At 33.6% G+C, this 19,545-nt stretch overlaps 1 protein-coding gene and 1 long non-coding RNA gene across 9 annotated transcripts; one reads left to right on the top strand and one right to left on the bottom strand.

The window, feature by feature from the left end:
• Positions 1–1,085: 1,085 nt before the first annotated feature.
• On the top strand, positions 1,086–8,729 carry LOC105782688 (transcriptional corepressor LEUNIG). 8 transcript variants are annotated; one of them, XM_012607597.2, is made up of 19 exons: positions 1,086–1,235; positions 1,481–1,606; positions 2,062–2,159; positions 2,267–2,376; positions 3,132–3,623; positions 3,696–3,784; positions 4,104–4,182; positions 4,256–4,331; positions 4,514–4,563; positions 4,678–4,989; positions 5,076–5,303; positions 5,596–5,826; positions 5,911–6,055; positions 6,537–6,646; positions 6,734–6,883; positions 7,163–7,318; positions 7,426–7,554; positions 7,923–8,132; positions 8,218–8,729. In XM_012607597.2, exons 2-19 carry the CDS (start codon positions 1,575–1,577, stop codon positions 8,359–8,361), a joined length of 2,841 nt encoding a protein of 946 aa, XP_012463051.1. In that variant the 5' UTR covers positions 1,086–1,235; positions 1,481–1,574; the 3' UTR covers positions 8,362–8,729. The 8 variants fall into 8 exon arrangements, with proteins under 8 accessions (XP_012463051.1, XP_012463053.1, XP_012463052.1 ...); XM_012607599.2 differs by having other exon boundaries at positions 5,581–5,826; positions 5,938–6,055; positions 7,926–8,132; XM_012607598.2 differs by having other exon boundaries at positions 5,581–5,826; positions 5,938–6,055.
• Positions 8,730–15,469: 6,740 nt separating this feature from the next.
• LOC105781825 (uncharacterized) lies at positions 15,470–16,598 on the bottom strand. The gene is made up of 2 exons (XR_001129625.2): positions 16,128–16,598; positions 15,470–15,832 (listed from the first exon to the last, which is right to left on the bottom strand). It is a non-coding gene; the product is annotated as an uncharacterized LOC105781825 (long non-coding RNA).
• Positions 16,599–19,545: the final 2,947 nt, after the last annotated feature.

Raw genomic sequence — 19,545 nt, 5'->3', positions numbered from 1 at the left:
TTGTCAGGTTGGATGGCGGAGTTAGGATGTAAATTTCAACAATTTGATACTTATCTGATTTATTTTCGAATGATTCTAGTATTGCATTTATTGTTAGTTTGTCTATTTCTCTTTACTTTTTTTGAGATTATTTTAGAAACATAACATTTGTGTATTAATTTATAATGATTTATTTATTGTTGATATCTTTATTTTTTTCCGTTGAATTAATAGTAATTTCTTTTAAAAAAACGACACGAGTCATAGGATGGAATTAATTGAGGGCACAGTAGACAATGAAGTGAAAAGACCCCTGAAATAAATTTCCCCTCACTTGGGTCATATATAGGATGAATTAACATATTTATAGGGTCCAATATTCGAATTTATAATGAAAAAAGTAAAAACAAATATTAAAAATATACCTTATTAAAATCTGTTAAAATATTTAATAAAAGCAAAAATTATTTCAAATTTTCAATAGTTAATTTAATTTTTAATATTTAGACAGTCAGCTATTAGTTATATTATATTTTTAAAGTTTAAATATCGTGGAAGAATTTTGTAATATTTTAAGCTAATTTTAAAGGACATTAGTTTAGAACTATTCTGGCAAGTTGGAATCTAAAATTCCCAAAAATAGGAAAATTACAATAATGAATTAATTATAATAATTTTTAATCCAAAAAGGTTTGGCTGCTCACCAAAATAGATTAGATACAGTAGCGTTGGACAAAAAATAAGCTAAACGCATCCTATCGTCCATCTAAACCCACCTTTAATACTCTAAACCATGGGCACAGCTGAAATTTGAAACAAAAATAATAGATGAAAACCAGAAAAAATAAAACAATTGGGGTTTATTCATAAATACTAAAGAAATGAAGCCCCACAATAGAAAAAGCAATAGAATTGTATTTTTCTACTCAATTTACTAATTAACCCATACTAACCTCACCTAACTCACAGCTTTCTGGAATAAAATTAAGGAAAATTATTAAGGTTATATTGGTCATTTGAATTGAAGTACTGCCACGAAATCAGTCTCATTTTGAAAATTAAATAAATTGAAAGGGCTTTTCGTGTAAATTCAAGTAACAAAGCATTATGATATCTGCAACAGCAACCCCAAATCCACCCAAAGCTACAGAAAAGAAAGAAAATAAATTCACATACACCAAAAAAAAAAAAAAAAAAAGAAAAAGAAAAAGAAAAAAAAAGCTCTCAAAAATTAATAAACGTTTTTGGGATTGCAGGTATCTTTCCCTTTCTTTATTCTTTTTATTTTCTTTTTTTTATTAAAAAATCCATAAATATATATAATTTCTGATATTGCTAAAATTAGAGAGGTTCTGTCTGTTTATCTTCTATTATTCTCTACATAGATTCTTCTCTTTCTACTACTGTAATAAGTTTTTCTTCTTTGGGTTTTAAAAGTTTTTATTTTTAATTTTTAAAAAACAATGTTACAATGAGTTAATATTTTTATTTTTCTGGGTAGCTTTAGAAACTTGAAGTGAAGCTGTTTCAGACAAGTTACCTAGGAATCTGGAGCTGTTCTTTAGTGTTTTTGGTCTGTTGTTGGATTCAACAAGATGTCTCAAACCAACTGGGAAGCTGATAAAATGTAAGTCTTTTCTTTTTTTCCCTTCTTGTTAAAGTTAACTTTGTTTTGGGTTTTAAATCTTTATTATTATATTTATTACAATTTCTTTAGCTCTTTAATGTGGTTTTTGATGTTTTCCCTTTCTTTTTTGGTTTTATTTGAGTTCTGGGTATGTAAGCTTTTTCTGGGTTTTTGTTTGTTCATTTTGATGTCTTTAAAGATTTCAATTTTAGTTCTTTGAAAGCTTGGTATTTTTAGGGTTTTGTTTGTTGTGGAACTTCAAGTTACTGTTCTTCTGTTTTGCATTATTATTTTTATGTAAAATGATAAATTTGATTTAGGGTTTTGTTGTTTATCAGATTTTCGTTGTATAAAGCTTATAATTTTATTTGCTTATGGAGTTATTAGTTATGCTTGTAAGTTCTGATTTTGCTCTTATAAGCATACTGTATGGCCATGTATTTTGTCAACAACAGGTTAGATGTGTATATCCATGATTATTTAGTAAAGAGGGATTTAAAGGCTTCAGCTCAGGCTTTTCAAGCTGAAGGGAAAGTATCATCAGATCCTGTAGGTAAGCAACTAAATGGGTTCGGGAATTATGTTAAAGCCAAAGATCTGTTCTTTTATATTAGATTGTTTAGTACTTTCATTGATGCTGGTGCTGAACTTGGTATCCAGCTATCGATGCACCTGGAGGTTTTCTCTTTGAATGGTGGTCTGTTTTTTGGGATATATTCATTGCCAGGACTAATGAGAAGCATTCAGAGGTTGCTGCATCTTATATTGAGGTTGGTTTTGATTTTATTTTTCTATTTTGAACTGTTAATTTGTTTCGAGTTTGTACTAGCCATGGATAACCTACCATCAACATTTTATTTTTTGTTTAATTTGTCGCGGATTGTTTTCTGTACTTGGAAATTGGAGTCCTCTCCTGAAAGCATATTGCATGATGAGCTTGTATCAAATGCTCTATGGGAACTGGTAGTAAAAGTACCATTGAGTCCCCCATACTAGGATTCAGATTGCATTTTGCCCCCTTAACTCAAAAAATGGGCAAATTAGTCATTGTATGTTAGATCAGAGAACAAACTGGTCATTTATGTTAAAAATTTCATCCATTTCTACTGTTAAAAATTGGTTTGGCTGACAAAATAACCAGATAGTTACACTTGGTGTGTTATGTGTACCTTATGCTGGCGAACAAGGACCAGTTTTTAACAGTAAAAAAAGATGAAATTTTTAACAAAAGGATTAGTTTGCTCTTTGATCTAATATACAGGGATTAATTTGCCTATTTTTTGAGTAGAGGGGGCAAATTGCAATCTGACTCCTAGTACAAGGGCCTCCATGGTACTTTTACTGGGAACTGGCTAACTAAGGGTATTTTTATTATTGAAAGAAGGGAAGCAATCGAAGGCAGGAGAAGTGTTCCCTGTTGTATTTTGTTAAGAATGTTTATTATAGAGTAGATTACGAAATTTTCTTGTCTTCCAAATGATTTCTTCTTAACATATGTGATGTATATGGTGCATTGATGTTGCAGACTCAATTGATTAAAGCACGGGAGCAGCAGCAACAGCAGCAGCAACCTCAACAGCCTCAACATCAACAGCAACAGCAGCAGCAACAACTGCAGATGCAACAGCTTTTATTGCAGAGGCATGCCCAACAACAACAACAGCAGCAACAACAGCAGCAACAACAGCAGCAGCAACAGCAGCAGCAACAGCAACAGCAACAGCAGCAACAGCAACAGCAACAGCAACAGCAACAACAACAACAACAGCAACAGCAACAACAGCAGCAACAACAGCAACAGCAGCAGCAGCCACCACAGCAGTCCCAGCAGGCACAACAGCCTCAGCAACGAAGGGACGGGTCTCATCTCCTAAATGGCAATACAAATGGACTTGTTGGAAATGACTCTCTCATACGTCAGCCTGCTGGAACTGCTAATGCCATGGCGACTAAGATGTATGAGGAAAGACTAAAATTGCCACATCAAAGGGATTCTTTGGATGATGCAGCTATGAAGGTTGGTTGATCATTTTTGATTTCTTAGAAATGTTTTCTTCTTTTAGTTGATCATTTTAGGAGTTCCTTACAGCAAAGGTATGGTGACAATGTCGGCCAGCTCTTGGATCCAAATCATGCCTCGATATTGAAGCCTGCAGCTGCAACTGGTCCGACTTCCGGGTGATTTATTTTACTTTCCCTTTATTACACAAAGAAGAGTCTTTGAATGCAAATGTTTCTGAAGTGAAACCTAGACAAAATTTTCAGCAGTGTTAAGTAAGATAATTCGGTTAAATGCTGCAGAAGGTTTACAACAAAATTTTTACAGTAATTCCCTTGTGTCTTGTGGTCTATCTGCTCTAACATGAACTTGAGCCACTGAATGCCACTGAAACCTCCTTTTTCATCTAAAATAGTGTCATGCATTTAGGGTTTATTCAAGCATCCAAGACTAAGTTGTTTTCAGCGATAAACTTATTTGGATTCATGTATATTTTAGGCAAGTATGGCATGGTACAGCTGGTGGAATGTCTCCGCAAGTTCAAGCTCGGAGTCAGCAATTGCCAGGAACAACACCGGTAGGGTCACCTTAAATGGATCTCTTTCATGTTTCTTCCCTTTGTCATGTTCTGAAATTTTATCTGGAAGCAGGATATAAAGAGTGAGATGAATCCAGTATTGAATCCTAGAGCTGCTGGTCCCGATGGATCTTTAATGGGAATTCCGGGTAAGTTTCTCTTTAACAGGTTTTTTTGTTTAAATTGCATCTTTCCTTTGAAAATGGCACACTAATGATAGCACGTGCTTGTCCTTGTGATTGACTCGGGTCATTTTACTTATTTATTTGGAATCTAAGTTCATATTACTTGTATATTTGGAATCTAAATAATGTGATTTCATGTTTCTCAGGGTCAAATCAAGGTGGTAATAATTTAACTTTGAAAGGATGGCCATTAACAGTAAGTTTTATCTTTTTATTGGAATGTTTTTATTCATACATGTATTAGTGAACTGTAAATTTTATTTTTCATCTTATGTTTCCTTTGAATGGTTTTCATTTGATCTGTTTTTAGGGACTGGACCAACTGCGCGGTGGGATCCTTCAGCCGCAAAAGTCTTTTATGCAAGCTCCTCAGCCCTTTCATCAACTTCAGATGTTGACACCACAGCACCAGCAGCAACTCATGCTTGCTCAGCAGAATCTGACATCACCATCTGGCAGTGATGATAATAGAAGATTGAGAATGCTATTGAATAATAATCGGACCATGGGCCTCGGAAAGGATGGCCTTTCTAATTCTGTTGGTGATGTGGTTCCAAATGTATCACCTTTGCAGGCTGGCAGTCCTCTCATGCCTCGGGGAGATACAGAAATGCTAATGAAGGTATTACCGTCCGTATGAAGTGTGCTTTTACCTCGCTTTATTCCTTGGTATCTTTCTGTTTCTTATATATTTCATTTGCTTTGTAGTTAAAATTAGCTCAGTTGCATCAACAGCAGCAGCAACTGCAACAGCAACAGCAACAGCAACAGCAACAGAACAGTAACTCACAGCAACAACAGCTTCAGCAGCATGCGCTTTCGAATCAACAGTCACAGAGTTCTAATCCAAGTTTACATCAACAAGATAAAGTTGGTGGAGGTGGAAGTGTCACTGTGGATGGGAGTATGTCAAACTCATTTCGAGGGAATGATCAGGTCTGCCCTTTTCTGGTTATATGTAATTCAACTTGCCAATATCATTCCTGTTTGAGGGTTGTATCTGCTTCCATGTGACACCCTTTGCACATGGTGCTATGGTGTTTAGCTTGAAAACTTATTTCTTTTTCCCGGTCAAGTGATTTTGGTTGTAATTGTAGGCTATTTTGCTGCCACATGTATGCGAATGGTCATGTAAAGCTTTTTAGTTCCGATTCTTAGCTTTATAACATATATGATTAGGTTTCTAACATGATTTCCTTAAATTCATTTTAAGGTTTCAAAAAACCAGAATGGAAGAAAGAGAAAACAGCCAGTGTCTTCTTCAGGCCCTGCCAATAGCTCTGGGACAGCAAACACAGCTGGACCTTCGCCTAGTTCTGCACCTTCAACGCCATCAACACACACTCCTGGAGATGTGATTTCAATGCCTGCGATGCCTCATAGTGGCAGTTCTTCCAAGCCTTTGATGATGTTTGGTGCTGAGGGTGCTGGTACACTTGCATCACCTTCAAATCAATTGGTGAGTCTATTAGTTTTTTTCCCATGTTTGTGGAGGAATTAAAAATTCCTTGCATAAATTCTCATGGGAATTCCATTTTGGCAGTGGGATGATAAAGATCTTGAATTGCAGGCTGAAATGGATCGATTTGTGGAGGATGGATCTCTTGATGATAACGTTGAGTCTTTTTTATCCCATGATGATACGGATCCTAGAGATGCTGTTGGCCGATGTATGGATGTAACTAAAGGTGTATAAATATTACTTGTATGGTTGTTATGATTTGATAAAGTCTACTGTTGTCGGGAATCTATTGTAGCTTACTTTTTCAAACATTGTAGTTTCACTCTATTGGCTTTTTTCACATCCCCAGTTATTCTTGGATACAATATGATAATGTGCTAATTCCTTTGTCAAACGGTTATGGCAAATGATACGTTCGTATATCTCATTAAACTTTTGTACATTTTGGTGTTATTCTCTCTAATTATTATTATTTTAGATGTTGCTTATTGCTACTAATTCATGACCTTGCTTCATTGTTTATATATCAAAATGCCAATTGAATTTGGCCCAAGAAATTGTGCAATTGTAAGGGCGCGATCATCTATCCTGTACGCATGTCATATTCAATTGTTATGTAACTACATAATGTAAATGGATTACCTTTGATGCTTTTATACCGGAAATGGACTAGTTTTACAGTGTACCAAATTTGCATTTGACTTCAGGTTTCACATTTATGGAAGTAAATTCTGTTCGAGCAAGCAGTAGCAAAGTTACTTGCTGCCATTTCTCGTCAGACGGAAAGTTACTAGCTACTGGTGGCCATGATAAAAAGGTGAGTTATAAGAGGGGAACAGAAAATTTTCATTCTTTTGAAATTTTAGATTCTAGTGCAATCATTTGCATTTTTTTTGCAACGCAGGCTGTATTATGGTACACGGACACTTTGAAGCCGAAGTCTACGCTTGAAGAACATTCATGTTTGATTACTGATGTTCGTTTCAGTCCAAGCATGTCACGCCTTGCAACATCTTCATTTGACAAAACTGTCAGAGTCTGGGATGCCGACAGTGTTAGTGGACATTTCCTTTCAATTTTAGTCCTGGTTATTTTCATGCTATTGTCATTTAATCTGCATTGACATATGCTATTGTCATCAAAATACATTTAGGCGTTTTGCTGAATCCTTATGCATGTACCATATTAGCATTTTCATATAGATGACACATGCTATGTTCCAAAACAGTGATCGAAAGGGTACTGGTTTGGTTTCTGCATTTTTCTTTGTCATGCTTGCTTTTTAAGTCTTTCTGTACTGTTTGATGGATCTGTTCTTTCAATTTTTCTGCAGCCTGGTTATTCGCTTCGTACATTTATGGGACATTCTGGTAACGTTATGTCACTTGACTTCCATCCAACTAAGGATGATCTTATCTGCTCTTGTGATGGTGATGGTGAAATACGATACTGGAGTATCAACAACGGGAACTGTGCAAGAGCTTTCAAGGTATGATCTTGCTTTGGATTTCCTTGCAATTGAAATCTATATCGAACTCAGGCATCTCTCTGAGGTTGATGCACAGCTATTGAGATTGTTTCCTTTGTGTGGATCAGGGTGGTACGGCCCCTGGTACAGCCCAATTGAGATTTCAACCTCGCCTCGGAAAATATCTTGCAGCAGCTGCTGAGAATGTTGTATCTATACTGGACACCGAGACTCAAACTTGCCGGCACTCTTTACAGGTGAATTAGTCTACATGGGTTATAAACTATATAAAAGAAATCCGAAGGAACTAGCTGACTCAAACGGGCATTCCAATGGTTACTACAAAAATATTTTTGGACTAGCCAATTATAGCCATGGTTATTCGAACTGTAGTGTTTGGTTTGGTTTTAATTCAGGTTTTATTATATTACGACTAGATTGGCGGAGTTTGTAAACTTCTTATTAAGATAACCAAATAAGGCTAGCCGAACCGATGTTTGTTTTCTGGTGACTTGATTAGTCAAGTGAAAAGATCCAACAATAGTGATCTCATTTATACGTATTTTAAGCATTTTCCTCCATTGTAACATGACTGACTTCGGTTTTGTTTCCGGATTTGTAATAGCAGGGACATACTAAACTGATCCATTCCGTATGCTGGGACCCTTCGGGTGAGCTTCTAGCATCCGTTAGTGAGGACTCTGTTCGAGTTTGGTCCTTTGCGTCAGGCAGTGAAGGGGAATGTGTTCACGAATTGAGCTGTAATGGCAACAAGTTCCACTCTTGTGTTTTCCATCCTTCGTTTCAATCACTGCTCGTTATTGGCTGTTACCAGGCGAGTAACTTTACTTTTAGTCTTGTATTTGCTGTTATATGTACTACCCTGTCAATGACATGCACCCTTTCCATGTTGGATTCAGTCTTTGGAGCTATGGAATATGTCGGAGAATAAGACCATGACATTGTCGGCTCATGAAGGACTCATTGCTGCATTGGCTGTATCACCAGTGACAAGGTTGGTTTCTTCCGCAAGTCATGACAAGTTCGTTAAACTGTGGAAGTGATTTGATCGCTTAGCTTGTGGCTGTTGTGGTTGCTCGATGTGTCCGTTTTCTGTGGTTTGTCTTGGCTCCCCGTGTAACCCTAGTAAAAACTAACCCTGCTGTTGTTGCGTGCATGTTTATGTAACCCTTGTATCTTTAACTCGGACATTCTTGCTGTTCATTCACCTTGTGTTTTTGATGTTTTGTTGGTACTTCTGTTTTGTTTTTGTTTTTTTCGAAGTCGGAGATGACTGTTCATGGATTCGATAAGGTGCACATTCCTTGAGCTTGAAGATTTGAAGCCGTGGATGGTAACATCTTTGATAGTTTTTGCGGAATTTTTGTTAATGAAATCAATGCATGCATGCATGTTCGAATTTGAGAGCTAATTAGTAGCAATAAAATACACTGACTTGAATCATTGAAATGGAAGAAAAAGGAAGACAATCTTATGAGTATAGGCTTTTAATAAGTCCGAAATCTTTTCTGGGGTCGCAAAATGTAGTTTTATTATTGTGACATTTTCAAGTTAAATTTGACTGAAAATACACAAATAAATAAATTAAAAATACCAAAAGTTAAAGATATTAATTTTTTGATCTTTTTCAATATTTTAGAAACAATTCTTAATGTCATGAAAAAAATCACACGATGGTTTAGAATCAAGATTAAATTAATATAATTTATAAATATTGAGAGCTAAAGTTGTTATTATGCTAATTTTGATATTGAGTAAAAATGTAATGGAGGCCTCTGTATTAGGAGTTATTGTATTTTACTCCTTTTACTAAAAATAAATAAATTAATCTCTGTATGTTAGTCAAAGAGTAAACTGGCCTTATTAACAATTCTATTTATTTTTGCTATTAAAATTGATCATTGTAAAAAATGAATACATGAGTTAAGAGCGTTAAAACGCATTATTTTTCTATTTATGGGTTAGGGAGAGAGTATGAATAATTTTAAGCATTAAAAAAAAAACCAACATTTTCTACACCAACTCAAGTCAAAACTTCATACTCACATTAGTCTTCCCTCTCTTCAACAATTTTTTCTCCCAAAATTCTCTTTTACGAACCCATTTTGAAAAAGAGATGAACAGTGTAAGCAGAAAAATTGGTAGTGAAAAATTTTTCAACAAGAAATTCAATTGTGAAGACAATTTTAATGCTCAGTCAATCAATCTTGTTTTGTTGGAATTTAATATATAAATAAAATTCTCATTCAATGCATTGACTCAGAGAGACTGCCATACAATTATTCAAAACTTTGTTTCTTTATCTTATTTTTCAAGTAAAGGTTAAGGTACTTGTTATTTACATTAAATTCATCATCCAAAATAAAAATTCATCACTTTACCATTAAATAGTAACATAAATTAACGACAAAGGCGAAGCAAAACTTTTTTCGGGCCGGAATTAAATTATATATTTATACGATAATAATATGTAATTTCACTATTTTAATAGCCTTTATCTCTATAATTTTTAAAGGATTAAATCAAATTTTTATCATTTTGGGGCGAAAGTGAAATTTTACCATTACTAATTTAAAATTTTATAAATGATAAATGGGCTAAAAAGGAAAATTTTCATTTTAAAGGGGGGTCAAAGCCCTTGCCAGCCCCCTGGCTCTGCCCTTGATTAACGGTGCATTTCGACATTAGTCACTCTAAAATTAGGATAAACAACCCGTCAATCACTCTATATAGGGGTTGTTCATATTTTAGTCACACCAAATTTTTTCGAACAAATGCACCGTTAATCTTCCGTTACTATTTAATGACAGAGTGACTGATTTTATCAATTTCTTTTTCGGGTAACCAAGTTAATAAAAAGAATTGGGGTGACGAAAATAAGTTTGTTTGTTTATGAGTTGATTGCTTTGTTTATTATTATATGATACATCATATATTAAAGGCATAATGATAAATTAGCTCTCAATGTTTATATCTTTTGTCAATTTGACTCTTAATCTTTTTTGAGTTAAATTTGATCTTTCAAAAAGTAGTCAAATCATTTTTTAAATAGAAATGTTGATTAAAACATCGATTTTTTAATGATGTTGGCGGGGTGCTTAAGTGGCACTCCACGTATGCTTCATGCTGAACTAATACTAGTTATCTTATATGCCACGCCAACAATAAATTAATAATTATAAAAATATTTAAAAAATAAAATAACTCAAAATTCAAAAAAATAATATAAAAAATAAAAAAAATTAGCATGAAGTACATGTGGATTGTCATGTGGACTGCAATATTTAAAAATTTAATATTTTAGTTAATATTTCGGTTAAAAATATAACAATTTAACTCTTTTTGATAGGTTAAAGGTCAAATTCGACTCTTTTTAAAAAGTTGAGGTCAAATTTAACTGAAAAGAGAAGGCTTAGCCCTTAAACTATAGGACTGATCAAAAGTGTTACCTAAACTTTTGGTCCAACTGTGTGCTCCAATAAAAAAATCTTGTAACCAATCAGAATATGACATGTGGTATATTTAGTTATTTTTATTTTATTCACTGTATTTTTTATTCTTTCATCCGCTCTTCTTCTCCCTCAGCCAACTTCTTCAGTCTCTCTTCAAACCAGACAATTTTCTAGTTTCGTCACACAATTTTGCTCATGTCGCTTCAGCGTTCGGGGAAACTCATCACACAATCTCAAACAATCTAGAAAATTTCCAATCTCATCACACGAAAATATAAAATTGCACTTACTTTAAAATATATATTTAATGGAATTTAAGAATATAAAGAGAAAAGAAAGGTAAAAGTTGCCATGAATCTTTGACACAGCAAAAAAGTCACCACAATGCATATGTTTTGACAAATGTGGGCATTAATTTCAATGGGATACGTTCGTTTAATCAAAATTGGAGGCTCAAATTTTTGTTTTTTCACAATACATGGACCTACCTCCATTGAAATCAATTTGCGTAAACTAACTGTTGTTCATCGAGTCAAGGGTGAATTTACACGTAAGGCTATGCAAGCAAGAACTGATACTGTTCTTTTCGTCACTTAATTTGATCCAGTTTAGAAATTATTCCCAGCGCCAGTATACGCGCCGTTTCCAGAAGTGACCAATGGCCAGAAGACCAAAATAAAAAAAATCTAAAATTAAGTGGTATAATTTTTAAAAAGGAAAAAGACTAGAAGTATGACTATATTGAAAAGCACTTAAAAGGCGGAAGTACTAAGGTAGCAATTAGACCCTTCTCACGAAAACACGCAGATCCTAGGGGATTCGGGTTGGGCCGGCGGGTCAAGCTTTGAAACGGCGCCGTTTCAGGACTCTTGAAACTTGGCCAAAACGACGCCGTTTGGTTATGCCTATAAATGTCAAAAAAAAAATTAAAAAATTTATTTCTATTCAGTTTTAAAAAAAAAAACTTATTCTTTCTTTTTTTTTTGAGGGCATCTCCCAGTCCGGCCATAGGGCCGTCGGTGCTCCGCCATGGCCACCGGTCATCAACGGCCAGAGTTGCAAAAACAAAATGCCCTTTTTAGCCCTCTTGACCCCAATTTGAAGGCGATGCATTCTAAAAAAAACTAAAAAAACTTTCGGTCCTTCTCTTTTTTGAACGAACACCTTTCACGCCTCGTTTCGTTGAAGCCCAGGCCAAACCCTAATGGGTTCTGGGGTTTTCGGTGTCGGAGAAGACCTCCGATGACGAAGGGAAGCGAAGTGACACAGGTTAAAAAAACAAACTTTATTTTTTTATTTATTATACTTTTCGAATACTGTTCGAAATGAAAAAAATAAAATAGAAAAGAATCACCTTCATTTTTTCTTTTAACGTTTTTTTTCTTTGTATTCGATTTTCTCCTTATCCAAAAATGTTACATGGTTGTTGTGGCTTTTATAGCCGAATGTGTTATATTATACTACTATTTTCCATTTTTTCTTTTCTGCCGTTCTTTGCGTGCTGCGTTTCTGTCCTTTTGTTTTTTCTTTTTTACAGGTGTCCATGGCAAGGTCAATGGCGTTGGGGACCGCGCCTTGCCATTTCAGTGAAAGAGGCAGACGAAACGTCAGACCTTGGGCGACGAGCTTACTGACGAGGCGGAGGCTACGGCGCGGATGGCTTTAGGGTGACACTAGGGTTTTTGTTAGTTTTTAAGGTTTTGGGCCTGGGTTGATGCAGTATTGGGATTTTAGAGTTTTGGGTTAGGTGATATATTTTGGGCTTGGTTTGGGCTTGTAATATGGACTTGTTTGTTTTTTTTTAATTTATCTGTTTTGTTTGTTTATCTCTGGGCCGAATAAAATTGACATGTTACATCTTGTATCATCCATTTCAATTTTTAGAGTCGAGACATTAAGTTCATTAACTGAAGTAAGACCGTCTCGTAAAGCCTAAAGTTCCACTTCAACACTGGTTGTCCTGGAATATGGCAGTTAAATTTGATGATCCAATTTCTCTAATATAGGTCTCTGCACTCGCCTTACACAGATTACCAAGTGACGTGTAACAACCCGTTTTCAGTGAAATCAGAATAGTGGTTTCGAGACCACAAATTCGAGTCTGAAAGGAAATTATTTTAAAATTATTTCATGGTCTGCACTATGATTGAAATATCGTATGAAAATTTCGTAAAGAAAAATTTTACCGATTACATGTTTAATTGTTAAAAGGACTAAATTGCATGAAATGCAAAAGTTGAGTTCTAGTAGCTATAAGTATCAAATAGCAATGGAATTCAAAATTGGAAGTCCTTATATGACAAATAGACCATTAAGAGGAGTTAGTAGATAAGTATGATGATTCATCCATGGAAAATAAAATAAAGAAAAGGATGAAATTGGAAAGTGAAATAATAAAAGATGATAAATAATAAAATAAATAAAATATTATCATTTTACCATCTTTCCTAAATAAAAAGCCATGTAAACCCTAGTTTGAAAGCTTGAAGATAGAAAAGCTTATTTTGATCAATTAGGTATGTTTTCTTGTCCCGTTTTTAATGATTTTTATGTTTCCGAGATCGTAAAAGCTTAATTTAACTATCTCGGGGGGTTAATTTGTAAAGTTGTCAAAGTATTAGGGTTTTTTCCATGGATGAATATGCATGAATTATGAAGTTTAATGGTAGAAAATGAAAGGTTGTTGATAGATAAACAACTTTTGTAAAGGGAATTTTTATGAAATTGTAATTTAGGGACTAAATTGTAAAGATGTAAAATTCATGGAAAAATTCTGAATTTTATGAAATACATGGGATGTTAATGTTATGTGTAAAAATATGTTAGGCTTGGAATAAGGATTAAATTGCATGAATTCTATTTTCCGAGCCTAGGGACAAATTAGAATTAATTAAAAGTAAGGGGCAAAATGGTAATTTTTCCTAAGATGTGAGTTGGATTGTATTGAATATGAATTATATTAAATTTACGTTAAATTCATTCGTATAGATCCCGATAACTGAAATACGAAGTTAGGTCGTGGAAAAGAAAAAGTGTCGGATTAGTATATTACAATTCACGAACACTTGTTAAGGTAAGTTCGTGTAACTAAATTGTGTATGTTTATATGTTTGAATTGAATGTTGTATATGTGAATTGTATAAATGCCATATGTATGAAATTGATCACATATCCGTTAATGCCCGATAAATAATAAGTTCCGTTTGGATAAATGAGATTCGATGGATACAGGGTTCCCGAACTGGTTGTGGTCCTGCATATGTTGTGGACACACCATAGCTCAAAAGAGCGTCCCGTTATTAGCCCTCTCGAGCTTCCTGTTATATGGTTCCTGCGAGCTTCTTGTTATATGGCTCGAGAGAGGCTTTCCCGATTATGTGTTCTAATGAGCACTCCCGAATATGAATTGACGGATTATAGATTCATACACTTCGTGTGTACTACCCGTATGTCCATTGATATTTCATAAGGTTCAACGGGCAAAGTTCTGATATAAATTAAGATGAATTCTGAATGAGATACTACCTGTATACACCTGAAAACACATGGCAATTTGTTATTTGATGAGCTCATACTGGTTTCTTGATATTCACATTAAACACATGACTAACATGTTTGACGAGATTATGTGTGATTAGGCTATTTGCCAAATTACTTTGGATGTACTTTGCATGATTACCTTAAATGTAAAAGAATGGTAAGTTAATTTCCTGTTATACGAACTTACTAAGCATTAAATGCTTACGGAGCCACATCACACTATCAACCGCCCTTTTTCGGTATATTTATTAAATCAAATTTGGTATAATGGCCATGAATCTTTGACACATCCAAAAGGTCACCACAATGCACATGTTTTGACAAATGTGGGCATTAATTTCAATGGGTGTGGTAACAAATTTGATACGTTCGTTTAATCAAAATTGGGGGCTCAAACTTTTGTTTGTTTTATATATATCACAATACATGGACCTACGTACCTCCACTGAAATCAATTTGCATAAATTAATTGTTGTTCATCGAGTCAAGGGTGAATTTACACGTAAGGCTATGCAAGCAAGAACTGATACTGTTCTTATCGTCACTTGGTAAATGTTACTGCCGCACATAATTTGATTAATTTAGTTCACGCTAATTATTCTTGATCGAGTTTAGAACTTTTTCATAGAGTGTGGATTGACATGTAAAGCCATGCAAGTTTGAAGTAATATTAGTATACTCATCGCTCTTTATAATAGATTTATTTGTCTATTAAGATTTTATCCTTTATCTGTTATAGAGAAGTAATTGTTATACATTAATAGTATCATTTGGATGTTATAAGGGATAGTTGTTGTAAACTTATTTTTTCGCTTTATAGAAAATAAAAGTATATTTAATTTTATGTTTTATAATGAAACTATTATAGAGATTTTACACATGCATGCATATGTTCATATGTATGTTCCCAAATATAATTTCCAGTAAGGGTGGATTTATGCCTAAGGTCATGCAAGTAAAAATTAACATTAATTTTTTTTGTCTATTCATAATTGTCATATAATTAGATTAATCTAGTGCACACTAATTGTCATTGATTGGGTTATGCAAGCAAAAATATTTATTTGATTCGATTTTCACAGATTATTAACAATATTATCGAAGAAACACTATTTTACGTTTATATATTGTATACTCAAACAATTATATTAATCTAATATGAAAATAAATATATGCTCTTATTTTTCTACTTGTGTATAATTGAATCAAAATTAAAATTTTATGCGTATATATAAACTACAATTCAAAATTTATTTATCAAATTGCATATTAAAATAAAAAACCTATATAAATATTTATCCATTAAATTTTCTTTTGAGCAGTGCACACCTCCCTTATTTATTATTAGTTATTATTATTTCTTTTCTTGCGCGTTGTTATATTCATGTGAAATAAACTAATCAAATCTTTTAATTGTTGAAATTATGATTTCTTTTGTCAACATGCCTCAAGCTAGCCGCCGCTTTTGTCCAATGCCCCCTCGCGCATGCCTTCTGCTACCACCGTCGGCCTCGTCTGACACCTGCAGAGAAGAGTGAACGCAAAGCAACAAAAGAAATAAAGAGCAAACAAACAAAAGATAGAAAAAAAAACAGTTGGTAATGGCTATAAAAACAACAAGAGCCATTTTGTATCTTCTTCTTCGGCTTCGGCAAACATTAATAAAAAGAAACAAAATACCGATTTTCAGAAGTGAAACTTATATTTCTGTTCTTTTTGTCCGATTCTCTTATCATTTATTTTTTATTTTTTATTTTGGTTTTCGCGTACTAAATGAAAAAACAAAAATGAAATAAAAGAAAAGGTTTTTGAAGTACCTGTCCCTCGCGGTGCGCCACCGTCGGAGGCCTCCATCCGTTCGGCCGAGTCGTGGAAACCCCTAGGGTTTCACTCGGGGCTTCGCCGAGAAGGGAAGCAGTGAAGCCGAAAGGCCCTTTTCTATTTTCTCTCTTCATTTTCTAGTTTAAAAACACCCAAATCGAGTTTATTTTGTTTTAAAAAGGAGATCTTTTAAAAACTTGGGTTTTGGTCGCTTTTGGCTTTCCGGTATGGCGACGTTACGGCGGAGACGCGGCGGAGCTGCCGCGAGTGCTCGCCGGAGTCTTGGCCGGATGTGTGTGTTGAGAAAATGGGAGGTTGAGAGCATTTTTTAGATTTTTTTGGGTGAAAAGGGGTGCAAATGAAAGTAAAAAAAATTTGGGGGGTTTAAGTAATGAAAGCGAAAAGACGCCGTTTCGATTTGGCCCCCCCAGATGCCAAAACGGCGTCGTTTTGGGGGACCCGGTTCGACCCGACCCGATTGGCAAGGGATCCGCGCGTTTTCAAAGTTAAAGGGATATTTGCGCTACTGGTCCTTTCTCTTTGTCGCGCGCTTTCAATTTGACCTTTTTCTGTTCCTTATTTTGCGTTTCTTAATTTGCCCCATGTTTTTGCGCTTATTTCATTTCAGTCCTGAGTCACACCTCTTATTTATTTACAGTTTGGAGCCCCCAGATTTTGGTTTGATTTTAATTTCATCCTTTAGTTCATTTATTTACTTTTTAAAAAGAGAAAGAGAGTTCCTTTATTATTTATTTTAAGTTATATATATATATATATATATATATATTTATTTATCTAATATTTTTCTTATTATTTGTATTATTTGATTTAAGTCAATATAAATACATGCATGCATTTTATTATACACGTACATTTTTTCCCAATTTATATGTATACATACTTATACATATATTCTTTATATTCTATAATCTATATACATTTTTATTTTCATATATATATATATATATACATACGCACTCATATATTTTTGTCTATATACATCTTTCTATTTTCACGAATATATTATATACATACTTATATATATTTTTATATTTTATAATTTTTATGTACATATATACATTTCTTTTAAATACATACATACTTTTTAGGTTTTATAATTTTAAAATACATATATACGTACATACTTTTGATATTTTTTAAATATATAAATTATCATTATTTACTTACTTATAGTTTTATTATTTTCAAACTTTGATGTGTACTTACATATATATTTTCTTACATTCTTTACAATTTTATCTATTTACGTTTTCATCATTATTTTAAAATATTTTAATCTCACTTGCTTATATGCTTGTTTTCTTGTATGTCGTTGATTTGTCTTTTTTTATTTATCTTATCTTTGATGCTATTGCTCGTATTATTATTTTACTTACATCATCATCATTGTTATTCCATTACACCCATTTTTACTCAGATTTGTAAAAAAAGAAGATTTTGAAAATAAAGGCAATACTCGATACTTGGGATCTTCGAGAATTGGGCCCTAACGTGCTGGGTTCTAATTTTTTTCGTTGAATCTAAATAATCGAGAATGCTCTTTAATAAAAAACATAAATAAAATCTCATTATCGGGATTTCAATACGTTGTGTCCTAACGCATTGGATATGATACGTTGTTTTCTCGATACGAGGATTTTTCAAAAATAAAGGCAATATTCCGTATTTAGAAAATTTGAGAAATCATGCCCTAACTTACTGAGCTTCGATTTTTCTCGCGTTGATCCTAAATAACCGAATATCCTTTAAAAATTAAAATAAATGAGGTTTAAATAAAAAATAAAAAGCAAGCTTACTCTCAAAATACGAGATGTTGGGTCCTAACTTACTGGATGTGACATCTTGTTACTTCGAGATAAGGAAGCATTTTCCATTTTTATTTATTCGAGTAATTTTAAAATAACACAATAAAGAGGGATCGTATTTTTAAATTCTTTTCGAGTTTTTAATTTTCGACACCAAGACATTAAGTAATCAACTAGGTACCAATTTTGGGCGTATCGAGGGTGCTAATTCTTCCTCGTGCGTAATCGACTCCCGAACCCATTTTTCTGAATTTCGTAGACCAAAATCGTTGTTTTAATAAAAATTAAATCGTTTATTAAAAACAACAACTTTTTAAGGTGACCCGATCACACCTCATCAAAAAAGATTGGTGGCGGCTCCCATTTTTGTTTTCATTTTCAAAATCCAAGTTGACCTCGTTTTATCAAAAAAATGGTGTCAACATTAATTATTATATAATTGAGTATTTTTTTAATTGATGTAATTTAAATATTCAACCACTTCATTTGCTTCTTCCTTGATATTTTTTGGAGTTCACAATAATTGTTTTGAATATTCAACCTCTTCATCGGCTAGGATAATCAAATTAAAGATTTTGGGAAGTTGATAGAGATGTTAATTTAAAAGCTATAAATAGACCTAAATCCCTATGTAAAGAGAACCAAGTTAATTTATAGAATAATTTAATTCAAGGAAACATTTCCTTAAAGAGTATAAAAAAAAAAGTTACCAACATGAATCTTGATGCCAAGATTGAGTTCCCAGTCATAGAGTTCCGTTCATCAGATTTGGAGCGAGGAACCAATGGGTTCGAGAGGCTTGTGAGACTTTCGGTTGTTTTGAGGTGGTGTATGACACGATATTGACGGAAGTTCGAGAGGAGATGTTTAGGTTGATGAAAGAACTAGTTGAGGTCCCAGTGGAGAGGTAACAAAAAAACACTAGTCCGCTGCCTTACCATGGGTGGATTGGACCATGCGCTCAAGTTTCTTTGTTGTATGAAGGCTTTGGAATTGGAGATGTCTCTCACTTTGATTCTGTTAAAGACTTTGCTCGACTTATGTGGCCTGAAGGTCACCCACGCTATTGGTAATAACAATTTTTTGACTTTTTTAATTTCACCGGTTGGGTTGGTTTTAATAATTTGTAATTTGAGTTGAGTGAGTTTGAGTTATTGACTTTTTATAATTAAACCGAGTTGAGTTTGAATTTGAGTTAATCAAATCAACTTTTATATATATAGAATTGACAAAACTATTTTTATTTATTAAAATAGATGTCTAGGATACGCTAATGGATTATGGGTATTAATATTATATGAATAATTAGGTTAAAATTTAGGTTGTGAACTAAATCACAATGAAGGGGGAAAAGACTTAATGTCAAGTCTGACTTTGACTCTAACTCTAATCTCGTACTTGATATTTAATAACCCTTTAACACACAACTTAAAAGAAAAAGGTCATGGGTTTGTTTCCTTTTCTTTCATTAATTTATTGGAAGTTCTTTTAGGAATGATTTTTTAATGAAAGAAATTGCAGTAAGAGAATAGGAGAGGGGATTCTAATTTTTATATTAGTTTCAGAGTTCATGTTCAGATAATGTGAA

The sequence above is a fragment of the Gossypium raimondii genome, chromosome 13 (assembly GCF_025698545.1).
Source record: "Gossypium raimondii isolate GPD5lz chromosome 13, ASM2569854v1, whole genome shotgun sequence".
NCBI classification, from domain to species: Eukaryota; Viridiplantae; Streptophyta; class Magnoliopsida; order Malvales; family Malvaceae; genus Gossypium; species Gossypium raimondii.
The sequence above is the reverse complement of the archived record's forward strand: the minus strand, read 5'-3'. Positions and strand labels throughout refer to the sequence as shown.